Raw genomic sequence first — 12,253 nt, 5'->3', positions numbered from 1 at the left:
CATTAAATAGGTTAACACTTTAGTACATAATTAATGCCAATAATGTCATTTTAAAAAGAATGCAGGCAAACTTCCTGTCAGAAATTATGTAAGGCAAAGGACGATATATCAACATGTTTAAGTACTGAAAAAATTCTGGCAACTTATAGTTCTACTCAGTGAAAACATGTTTCAAAAATAAAAGTGAAATAAAGACACTTTCAAGCAAAGAAAACCTTTAAAAAATGCACTTCCAGTAGTGCTTTCTTAAAGAAATATACAAAATTTCTCCAGTAGAAGAAAACATATACGAGGTATAAAATTAGATCTAGCAAAAGAGTAAATTGAGGTGGAATTTGTAAATTTGTGGCTAAAAGTAAATATCTTTTCCCTCAGTTTTTAATCTTGAAGATAATTTACGGCCTTAAACAAGAGTCACAATATATTGTGCAGTTTATAGCACTACAGAAAAAGACAAATGAGAACAATTGCCCAGGTCACAGGATGGGGAAATGGAAGTATGGGATTATAAGGTTCCTACATTATATATGTAAGTTAAAGACCTGTACTATAAACCCTAGAGTAAGGAATATAGCCAATGGGGTAGATAAATGTATCCATAAAAGATAGATAGAAAGGGGAGTAAAAGGGAACAAAGGCAGGAAGAACAAATAGAAAATACCAAGATGGCAGGTTTATACCCAACCACATTATAATCCCATTAAATGTAAATATTATGAACATGGCCATTTAAAGGTAGAAACTGTAAGACAGAATATTGTATTAGTTATCTATCTCTTCATAACAAATTACCCCTGTAAGTAACAGATTAAGACATTTACTATTTCAAAAATCATATGGGTAGAATTTCAGAAACAGCTTAGCTTGCTGCTTCGATCTCGAGGTTTTTGATGAGCTTGCACTGAAGCAGGTGACCTGAGCTACAGACATCTCAATACTCAACTGGGGCTGAAGGATCTGCTTCAAAGTTCACTCATGTGGCTTTTAGCAGGCTTCATTGTTAAAAGCTATTGAGCTTAGGGCTTCTGTTCTTTACAAGTTGTTAAATAGAGGGTCACAGATTCTAACCACATCATTTGGGCTGCTCAGTAAGAATTCTCACAAAATAGCATCTTGCTTCCCCCAACATAAGTGATGAGAGGGAAAGACAGAGAAGCAGAGGCAGATACTTAGTCACACACACACACACACACACACACACACACACACACACACACACACAAAGAGACAGACAAGGACTCTTGGGTTGCAGCCCAAGACTATTTTTAAATGGCTATATTAAAATATATAAAATGTCTCAAAGCGATGATTTAAGCTTCCATTTTAAAAATTTAGAAACAGAAAGGCAAATTAATCCTAATTTTATAAAAACATACTTTAATTAACACTTATTATTACTTAGCAGAAATAAAAAAATAAAATAAAATCAGCAATCAATTAAACATAAAATGAACAACCAAAAAACAATCAACAAAAAAGCTGGTTCTTTAAAAAGGTAACGTTCTCAAGTGACTGCTATTGCCTCTTTTTTTCGAAGAGAAAAATAACATCAAAGGGGTCACACCTAGATGATTGTGTGTGATATGTTTAATACAAATTCAAGCTTTTCAGATCCCAGCATATTTGTTCTTCCTTCTTCATCATGCTTCCTATAAAAGGACTGAGATTAAAGAAAAGATGACTAGATAATTTGGTCAAAAGCAGCAAGGTCACGTGGGAAGAGAGCTGCACGTCAGAGTATCAGGTCTGTATCGTCAAGCTGTATTTTCTCAGTATTGCAGAAAACTTAAAAATAAGAAACTAAAACATGAGCACAAGCTTCCCTTTACCTCTTGATCATTCAAACAGATATAAGTTATAATGCCTACTGGAATGGATAGAATGCTCCTATATGGTCTTTGATAGACCAAAACAAATAAAAAATAAAATAAAACAAACCAGAAAGGGTAATACAAGGTGTCAGAAGGGTGGCTGTGAAGGTGTTCATATGTAGAACATATGTATCACAGAAGAAGCAAGAAAATAATCGAGATCTAGATAACAGTAGATTCATTGCAGGAAGGCAGGTTCAGAAACATCTTAGAATGAAATAGGTGTGGGGATAGCCTATGATACTAAGAGAAATTAAATAATAAGGAATGACTATTATTTATATTTTTGCCCATTATTATAAGAAACAACAGGGAAAAATGCTTTTCAAAAATATAATTATAAAAAATAAAACAATTAAAACTAAAAGAATTGAAAATATTTGAGAAAAAAATAAAGAGAAGGAAACAATATTAAAAGAAAATGATAATAATAAAATAATAGCAATAATCCACTGGACTTTGAAACCAAGAACATTTGTCTTTGACTGGCACAGTATTGTCATATGAGACATTAAAAGGCAATATAATTTATACTGCTTATTGTATTACAATCTTTAAATATCAAGCATGAATGTCTCAATTCTGGTTATACAGAGAGTGCAAATATCCTAGCAAGATGAAAGCAAGTATGAGGCAAGAAGTGAATGAGAAGTGGAAAGTGGGGAGGAATTTCGGAGTGAATGGCAAGGGGAATAATATCTTCATTTTAAGTAAAGAAGTACTTAAAAGTTTGAGGATAACTTACAGAAATTTTCAAAAATTAATATATTTAAGTACAGCACAGTAGAGAGTGTAAGTGATCTAAATCTGCATTTCTCATATTGAAAACCAAAAGACATACTCTGTGGTTGCCAAAAAAAAAAAACACAATACAAGCTAAATTCTAATTCATATGTTAATAGTAATCAGAAACTTGAAAATAGGGAAATTGAGATGGGAAATTATTTCTATTCATTACAAGTTTTTTCCCCCAATAATTATTGTGTGCATATTTACTATGATAAAATTTAAAATAAATGAAGATTGGAGAAACCAAGATGGTGGCATAGGTAAACACCGAAACTTCTGTCTCGCACAACAATTTTAAAACTACAACTAAAAGACAAAATGGACATCATCCAGAACCACAGGAAGGCTGGCTGAGTGGAAATTCTGCAACTAGAAGGAAAGAGAAAAGCACACTGAGACTCAGAGGAGCTGCAGAAGGCAGAGGTACCGAGGCGTGCAAGCGCAGAGAGGGCTGGCAACTGAGTATACGGTTGGCTTTCTTAATTGGGAGGGAGACAAAAGCTCCCTACTGCTCTGAACTCCAGTTCTGGGTGAGACTCTGGGGACCCAGACTCATAGGAGAGAAACTGGACTGTCTGGTAGCAGGCGAAACTCGAGGGCAGCTTTCTCTCAGAGGTGCTTGCAGCAATTACCGCAGGACACTGAGACCCAGGGGCCTCTTAGGGCAGCGCTGACGGGAAGCCATTGCTGTTTGCTTTGCCCTGAGATCCCGCCCCACAAAGCCATTGCTATTTGCTCTGCCCTGAGATTCCGCCCCATCTAAGCTGAGCATAGAGGCTTTTGCATATGAATGGCCTGGTCCCTTGAATTCTAAACTTACCTAACAAACTACAGCTGAGTCAGTGAGACCCAGAACATCCAAAAGAAGGCCAAGGCCCCACAGCAGCTTGCATTGCTTCACAGCTGGGCCTCATCTGGGCACCTCCAAAACCCAAACACAGAAGAGGAATCTGCAGATCTCTCCGTAGCTCCTGCTGGAAGGCAGAGGCTAAATTAGCACCTCCTTAGAGATCCAAGAGCCAGTGTACCCAGGGGTCAGAGTGGGACCATGCAGATTACAACTCCTCAGATCCATAAGGGACACACTCAGGGGGCAGACTCAGTGAGCACCAAAGCCCAACTGAAGCAAGTCATGTCTCATAAGGGTGTCTCCAGCATAGAAGTTCTCCCATCATAGACACAGCTGATCACAGCCAATTTGCCTGGAGGTCAAGTCCTCCCAGTGATACCAACAACAATCAAGGCTTAACTACAACAAGACTGTGCACACAGCCCACAAAGGGGTGCACCAAGAGTGTCCACCTCAGGTAACTGGGGAGGCTGAGCCACTGGTCCCTATAGGACACCTAGTACACAAAGACACTCTATTAACACAGGGAAGCAGCCAAAATGTGGAGACAAAGAAGCAGGTCACAAATGAAAGAAATGGAGGAAAGCAAATGACTGGATATAGAGTTCAAAACCACGGTTATAAGGTTTTTCAAGAATTTTCAAGGATATGAAAAAAGACCAACTAGAAATTAAGCATACACTGACTGAAATAAAAAATAATATGCAGAGATCCAACAGCAGACTAGAGGATCGCAAGAATCAAGTCAAAGATTTAAAATACAAAGAAGCAAAAAACATCCAACCAGAAAAGAAAAAAGAAAAAAGAATCCAAAAATATGAAGATAGTATAAGGAGCCTCTGGGACAACTTCAAGCATACCAACATCCGAATTATGGGGGTGCCAGAAGAAGAGAGAGAGCAAGATACTGAAAACCTATTTGAAGAAATAATGACAGAAAACTTCTCCCACCTGGTGAAAGAAATAGACTTACAAGTCCAGGAAGCGCAGATAACCCCAAACAAAAGGAATCCAAAGAGGACCACACCAAGACACAACATAATTAAAATGCCAAGAGCAAAAGACAAAGAGAGAATATTAGAAGCAGCAAGAGAAAAACAGTTACCTACAAGGGAGCACCCATACGATTGTCAGCTGATTTCTCAACAGAAACTATGCAGGCCAGACGGGAGTGGCAAGAAATATTCAAAGTGTTGAATAGCAAGAACCTACAACTAAGATTACTCTACCCAGCAAAGCTATCATTCAGAATTGAAGGTCAGATAAAGAACTTCACAGAGAAGAAAAAGTTAAAGGAGATCATGACAGTATTATATGAAATGCTAAAAGGTATTCTTTAAGAAGAGGAAGAAGAAAAAAAGGTAAAGATAAAAATTATGAACAACAAATACATATCTATCAACAAGTGAATCTAAAAATCAAGTGAATAAAAAATCTGATGAACAGAATAAACTGGTGAATATAATAGAATCAGGGGCATAGAAAGGGAGTGGACTGACAATTCTAGAGGGGAAAGGGGTGTGGGGGGTGTGGGAAGAGACTGGACAAAAATCGTACACCTATGGATGAGGACAGTGAGGAGGGGGGTAAGGGCAGAGGGTGGGGTGGGAACTGGGTGGAAGGGAGCTATGGGGGGAAAAAAGAGGAACAATTGTAATAATCTGAGCAATAAAGATTTATTAAAAAAAGAATAGAATACAATAAAAATTTAATTCTGCTTTCCAGATGTTGAGGGTGAAAAAAATTTAAAATAAATAAAATAAAATAAATGAAGATTAATTGGGCTTTTCTAGGTTAAAAAGCAGAGCTCCATAAATATTCCAGTTGCATCTGAAAAAAAATAAGGCTTAATATCTAGACTTTGGTCAATGAGTAATTTGGAGAAACTGGCTATATAAGTAAGGATTTTGGATGAATGGACATACTGATAAATTTACACAGCAAATTAGTAACTAGAATATTTTAAAAAGTAGCTATGAGTTTAACTGACATGGTAATGTTCAGTTGTTTTGCATCTAAAATGATAAGTAAATATTTCTCTTAAGCCCATTTTATGCAAGATCCTTTGTGTTGATATTTTATTGATCACTATTGAGAGAAAGATGTCATATTTACAGATGTTTCTAGATAGAGATTTCTCCCTAAAGATTGCAAGTTAATTGCAAGTGTTTTCAATTTGGGTAATTCTGCCCACCTGCCTAGTCAGTGGAGCAGAGATAAGTGCACAAAAAATAAAACAATTTCCGGATAAAGAGAGACTTTCTTTCATTCAAAAACTATAAATAGTAAATGTCTCTTAGCTTTTTGGAAAGACTTCTGGTCTCTAGATTTTGTTACCAAATATTTCAGAAGCTTCTTTCTTCAGAATGAAGATCTTTTATTACTTCCTCCATTTTCTGTGTTATGTGAGCTTCATTCTACCAGGTAAAAGATGCTTTTGGCGTGTTCATAAGTAGCATTCAGATTCTAGCTGGAAATACTAGATTATGATTGGAAAATGCAGGTTCTTAACACAATATTTTCAATTAAAAGTATCTTTTGATTATGTTGAATCTTGATTTCCTCATTTGGAATAGTGTTATACAAATGTACTTTAATGACTTGATTTTGAAAATTAATATGCAGATAAAATGAGATGATCTTTTGCCTTTCAGGGGCCTTAATTTCTTTTAGATATTCAAGTTATTAAGAAAATAATAATTTATTAAATTTATTTTTAAGATTCAGAAGTAAAGTCTTCATAATAAATTTGCCCCAGGGAAGATGAATGGACTGAGAACAACAGCATATATCTTTTGGAATATCAGTAATAGAGTATTAAGATGATTTAGGATATAGCCTCAGAATATGCTGGACAATAAGGTACAACAGGAATAAAGGGGCAAGTAAAGAAATAATTCCTCAAAGAACCTTGTTGAATTAGTTAATGCATATAGGAATATAGCAATGACTTTGTCAATCAATCAATAATAAATTATAAAAAATATATTGTAATGAAGTCTTTGGTGATGATTACATGATATGATATTCTCAATAGATATAGCCTCTAAGGCAATACAAACATAACAATGGAGGTGTAAATGTATATCTGGAGGTATCCTAATTTGGCCCTAGAGTTGAAAATTCAAGAGATACATTATGTATTAGAAATAGAACTGAATTCAAACTTAGAAGATCTACTACTAGCTGCCTACTAATAGCTTGTGAAACTTTCCACTCAGAGATTTTAAGTGAATTGTCAATGTCCTTAACAAAAGAGAGAGAGAGAGAAAGAAAAGAGAGAGAAAATGTAGAGTATAAGCAGAATCAATAAAACCACAATTTAAAAAATAAAACATCTAATATAAAATACTGTGCTTGTGAATTACATGCACCTCAAACTGCAGTTAAGATTTATTAAAACAAAGTACTGGTATTAGAAAGTAGCCCAACAAACTGAAAATGAGACTATCAACTTAGATATTATTATTATTATTACAGTCATTGTTGTTATTAATAATGAAAGGTACCTGAGTAAGTGAGGACCTCAAATATAATTAGGGAAGGTGTTGGGGCCCATGGTGCTAGTGTGTCAATTGATCAATAACCCTCTAATCTAGAGTGCCTGGTGATCTCCTGAGCAAAATGCTAGACACTGAGAAAACAGAAATAAAAGACAGTAATGCTTTGGGCATACTTACAAGCTCATTGAAAAAATCAAATAAATTAATGGATTTGCTTTATTTCAAAAGTTTATATAAGTATGCTGTAAATAGTAGGAATGGTGAAATTATGGCAATTGTGGAGGTTTGGGAAAATGTCCCAAATTTTCTGATGAAAAGCTTTAAAATTTAGAATAAATCACTTGTATTTAGAACTTGGAAAGTGAAGGAAAGAAAAGACCAGAAGTAAATATTAGTGTCCAGTATGTGCCAAACATTATTTTATAACTTTTCATGTAGACATCTAATCGAACCTTCTAGGTAACATTCTCAAGTGACTGCTATTGCCTCTCTTTTTAGAAGAGAAAAATGACATCAGAGGGGATAATTTTTCAAGGTCACACCTAGATGACTGTGTGTGATATGCTTAATACGAACTCAAGCTTTTCAGATCCCAGCATATTTGTTCTTTCTTCTTCATCATGCTTCCTATAAAAGGCACTGAGATTAAAGAAAAGACTGACTAGATAATTTGGTCAAAAGCAGCAAGGTCACGTGGGAAGAGAGCTGCACATCAGAGTATCAGGTCTGTAACCATCAAACTGTATTTTCTCAGTATTGCAGAAAACTTAAAAATAAGAAACTAAAACAGGAGCACAAGCTTCCCTTTACCTCTTGATCATTCAAACAGATATAAGTTATAATGCCTACTGGAATGGATAGAATGCTCCTATATGGTCTTTGATAGACCAAAACAAATAAAAAATAAAATAAAACAAACCAGAAAGGGTAATACAAGGTGTCAGAATGGGTGGCTGTGAAGGTGGTCATGTGTAAAACATTTCTATCACAGAAGCAAGAAAAGCCTTTCAATCTACATGCTTCTCTTGTGGCACCGATTAGTTTGCTTTAATTAATTTGTATCTAGGCAATTTACAAATTGATCTTAATGTTTGTCTGTATTTTATCCACCTGACTTAAATAATTATACTTTCTCAATTTGTAAACCCTTTAAATATTCTTGAGTAAGCTAAGAAACAAATAAAACATAAATATTAATACTTTAGAACAATTTATAACATTTTATGAACTTTACATGATGGTACTATGAATTGATATGAAGTTTCTTCAATACTAGATATCAAGTTACCAGTCAAAGGATAAGAGACAAGTATAACCCTTGACAAATTCACGATGATGCTTCAAGAATAGAAAAACACACACAAAGACTTAAGTCTAAGATAAGAATAAGAGGTGGATAAGAGATGGAAACTGAATGTGACATTTAATTCTCAGTTATCATCCACCTTTAAGACATATCCAAGTCAAGAAAATTGACAAATAATTACAAATAGAGGGAATAGAATTATGTTATTTAAATTTTTCCAAAATAAATTATTTTCTGCATTCAGGTTGCAGCTTGGAAAATCATTTATTAAACATATAAAGAGTACATTATAAAAATGTATTACTAATAATTCTTTATCTATGTAAACATATTAATTTTAATAGAATTCTATCTTAAAAATTGTCACTCAACTTTCAATTTTCACATTATTCTGTAGTCACAAAATAATTAAGAATCCTAGACACATCCAGATCTACCATAAGCAGCATCTAATTTGAGCCAACATCCAGACACCTATTGAGTACTTTTCATGTCTCACTGTCCAACTTTTTCATTGTAGAGGCCATAGATTAAATATTTAAAGTGTGGATTCTGCACTTGGAACAATATAAGATTAAATCCTGGATTCAGCATGTATTCGTTTTGCGAACTTGGGAAAATTATCTGGTCAATTAAAGCCTCATATTTTTATTTGAACAACATCGGAATCAAAGTTTTATAATAGTTAAATGAGATATTTATGCAAAATATTTACAATACTTGACACATAGGTTTGCAACCAATGAAAACTATTTTCATTATTTGTTTTTTAACCTAGACTATCATGTTCTATTTCTACTCAAGGATGAAACTCATACAACATTTTGTTTACCTGGTTTATATTCTTTTTGCATAATTGTAATGAATGCAATTAAAAAAATTAAGAAAATGGAGAGAAATTTTATGTCCATGAATAGGAAGCCAATATTTTCAAGAGGCTGATTTTTCTTATCTTGACCTATACATTCAATGCAATCTCTAAAAACAATAGTAATTTCTTTGGTGGATATTGACAAACTTACTCTACAATTTATATAAAGAGGCAAAAGACACAGAATAGCAAATTCATTATGAACGAAGAACAGCCCTGGCCATGTGGCTTAGGCTCAGTGGATAGAGTGTCAGCCCATGTTATTCAGTGAATAGAGTATCTTGGTGGTAGGTGACCTGGACCTATCTAGGTTGCAGGTTCGATCCCCAGCCCAGTTCAGGGTATGTGTGGGAAGCAACCAATCAATGTTTCTCTCTCACATCAATGTTTCTCTCTCTCTCTCTCTCTCTCTCTCTCTCTCTCTCTCTCTCTCCCTCCCCCCTCCCTTTCACTATCTCTAAAAATAAATATCCTCTGGTAAGGAATAACATAAAATAAATAAAATAAAATAAATAAAATGGTAAGAAAAAAAAGAACAAAGTTGGGGTACTGATATTACCTGACTTCTAAACTTATTATAAAGCTACAGTAATCAAGACAGTGTGGTATTGATAAAAAAAAAATAGACAAATAGATCAATGGAACAGGTTAGAGAAGTCAGAAATAGACCCTCATAAATATATTCAACTGATTTTTGACAAAAGACAAAGGCAATACAGTGGAGGAAAGGCAGTCTCTTCAATAAGTGAAGTTGAAACAAATAGATATCCACATGCAAAACAATCTAGACATAGGCATTGAATTCTTCACCAAAATATGACTCAAAATTAATCATAGCCCTAAATGTAAAGTGCAAAACTCTAAAACTCTGGATGATAACAGGAGAAACTTAGATGTCCTTGGGTATAGCAGTGGCTTTCTAGGTACAACACCAAAGGCATATATCATGAAAGAAAAATTAATAAATCGGACTTCATAAAAATTAAAAACTTCTGCTCTGCAAAAGACAATGGCAAGATGATAAAATGACAATTACAAATGGGGATAAATAGTTGCAATAGACACATGATAAAGGACTATTATTCAAAATATATAAATAATTCTTAAAATTCAACAATAAGAAAATAAAAAACCCACTTTAAATGGACCAAAATTCTTAAAAGTCACATCACAAACAACTTACACAAATGGTAAATAAGCATATAAAAGGATGATCCACATATATTTTATCAGGAAAATGCAAATTAAAACAATAGTAAGATACCATTTCACACATATTAGAGTGGCCAAAATCCAGAATACTGATAACACCAAGTTATGGTGAGGCTATGGAGCAACAGGAACTCTCATGCATTGCTGGTGGAATGGCAAAATGGTACAGCCAATTTGGAATGCAGTTTGGCAGTTTCTTACAAAACTAAGTTTACTGTTACCATATGATCCAGAAATTGTGCTCCTTGGTATTTACCCAAAAGAGTTGAAAACTTATGTCTGCACACTTACAAATGGATGTTTACAGAAGCTTTATTCATCGTTTCCAAAACTTGGAAGCATCTAAGATATGCTTTAGTAGGTGAATGGATAAATAATATTCCATCTAGACAATGCAATATTATTCATTGCTAAGAAGAAATGAGCTATAAAGTTATGAAAAGACACATGGAAACCTTAAATGCATATAACTAAGGGAGAAAAATTCAATCTGAAAAGGCTATGTATTGTATGATTCCAACTACATGACATTCTAGAGAAGGCAAAACTATTAAGATAATTTAAAAAGTCAGTGATTGCCAGAGGGTTTGAGGGAGAGAAGAAGTAGAGCCCAGAGATTTTTAGAGCAGTACAAATGCTCTGTATTAAATATATAATACATTTGCCTGAACCCATAGATTGTAAACTATGGACTTTGGGTAATTATAATCTGTGAATGGAGGTTCATCTTTGGTACCTTGGTGAAAAAAAAGTGTGATGTTAGTGAATAATATTGATAATGGGGAAAGCTATTCATGTATGGAAGCAGGGGGTATATGGGGAATCTCTACACCTTCCTCTCAAATTTTTTATAAACCTAAAACTACTCTGAAAAAGAAAATCTTTAAAAACTGAAAAACACAAAAGAGCTCTTATTAATTAATGAACAATAAAAACATATGCTAATAATGTAATAAGCAAAGTATGTGAATAATTAAATAGAGAAATAAATGAAAAACTGTTCAAAACAGAAACCAAAGGCATAAAAATTAAAATTGCAATTTATTTTGGGGCAAAAGTTACATACATTGTTAGTGGTAATATGTAAGTTAAAAACTCTGAACTCTATCTCTTTTACAGCTATTTCAAATATGTGTCATGTAAATATTAAAATATGCAATGTCAATTCAATTTGTTTATCACAATGCTAAAATGTTAAAGCTTTAAGTATGACCTAGTTGAAAGATTGAATAAATTGTCTCTTGTAATTTCAAGGGAGTGTATTTTGAAGCTCTAAAAAGTCTTTAATCTTTGTTAAGAAGAGTAATATATGACAAAATTTAATTATGTGTTAATTAAAAACAAATTTCAATTTTATGGGGATATGTAATATTTTAATGTCTTCTTATTTTTTTATATTTTCCAAATTTGTTACAATGTACACATTGTATTTTTTGTAATCAGAAATAATATATTCAAAATAAGAGATCAGTAATTTCGGTTATTCTTCTTTTACTATAGCTACATGTACCTTGGTGGATCCTGAGAAGTGTTCAAAATCTTTTGGTTTCTGTAGGAAACGCTGTTTTAAAACAGAAAAGCAAATTGATATATGTTTGTCACCAAGTAAGATTTGCTGCTTTGAGAGGGCGTTTGAAGAAGATTAATCTGGAAAGGAAGATGTACCTCTAACCAAAGAAATCATGTGCTCACCAATGCAGAGAGATATAGAAACATAACTAAATAAATACATAAACCAATGTTGATATCTTCTCTTGTAGGCACTATTTATGTATTCAGTGAAATGAGGTAGCATCTTTCTTATTGTGTTTAAGCTAGAGGTTTTGGTAGAGGCATATTATGGATACCATG

At 33.7% G+C, this 12,253-nt stretch overlaps 1 protein-coding gene across 1 annotated transcript; it reads left to right on the top strand.

Moving 5' to 3' along the window:
* Positions 1–5,876: 5,876 nt before the first annotated feature.
* DEFB114 (defensin beta 114) lies at positions 5,877–12,048 on the top strand. The gene is made up of 2 exons (XM_028133924.2): positions 5,877–5,934; positions 11,903–12,048. Exons 1-2 carry the CDS (start codon positions 5,877–5,879, stop codon positions 12,046–12,048), a joined length of 204 nt encoding a protein of 67 aa, XP_027989725.2.
* Positions 12,049–12,253: the final 205 nt, after the last annotated feature.

This window comes from Eptesicus fuscus, chromosome 10 (assembly GCF_027574615.1).
Source record: "Eptesicus fuscus isolate TK198812 chromosome 10, DD_ASM_mEF_20220401, whole genome shotgun sequence".
Lineage (NCBI taxonomy): Eukaryota > Metazoa > Chordata > Mammalia > Chiroptera > Vespertilionidae > Eptesicus > Eptesicus fuscus.
Note: the sequence above shows the minus strand (reverse complement) of the source record. Positions and strands in the feature narration are given on the sequence as shown.

Bases quoted from the DNA above. Each gene is read 5' to 3' on its own strand.
- DEFB114 (XM_028133924.2), top strand. From the start codon at position 5,877: ATGAAGATCTTTTATTACTTCCTCCATTTTCTGTGTTATGTGAGCTTC. The intron at 5,935-11,902 runs GTAAAAGATGCT...CTTTTACTATAG, and splicing joins TGTGAGCTTCATTCTACCAG to CTACATGTACCTTGGTGGAT.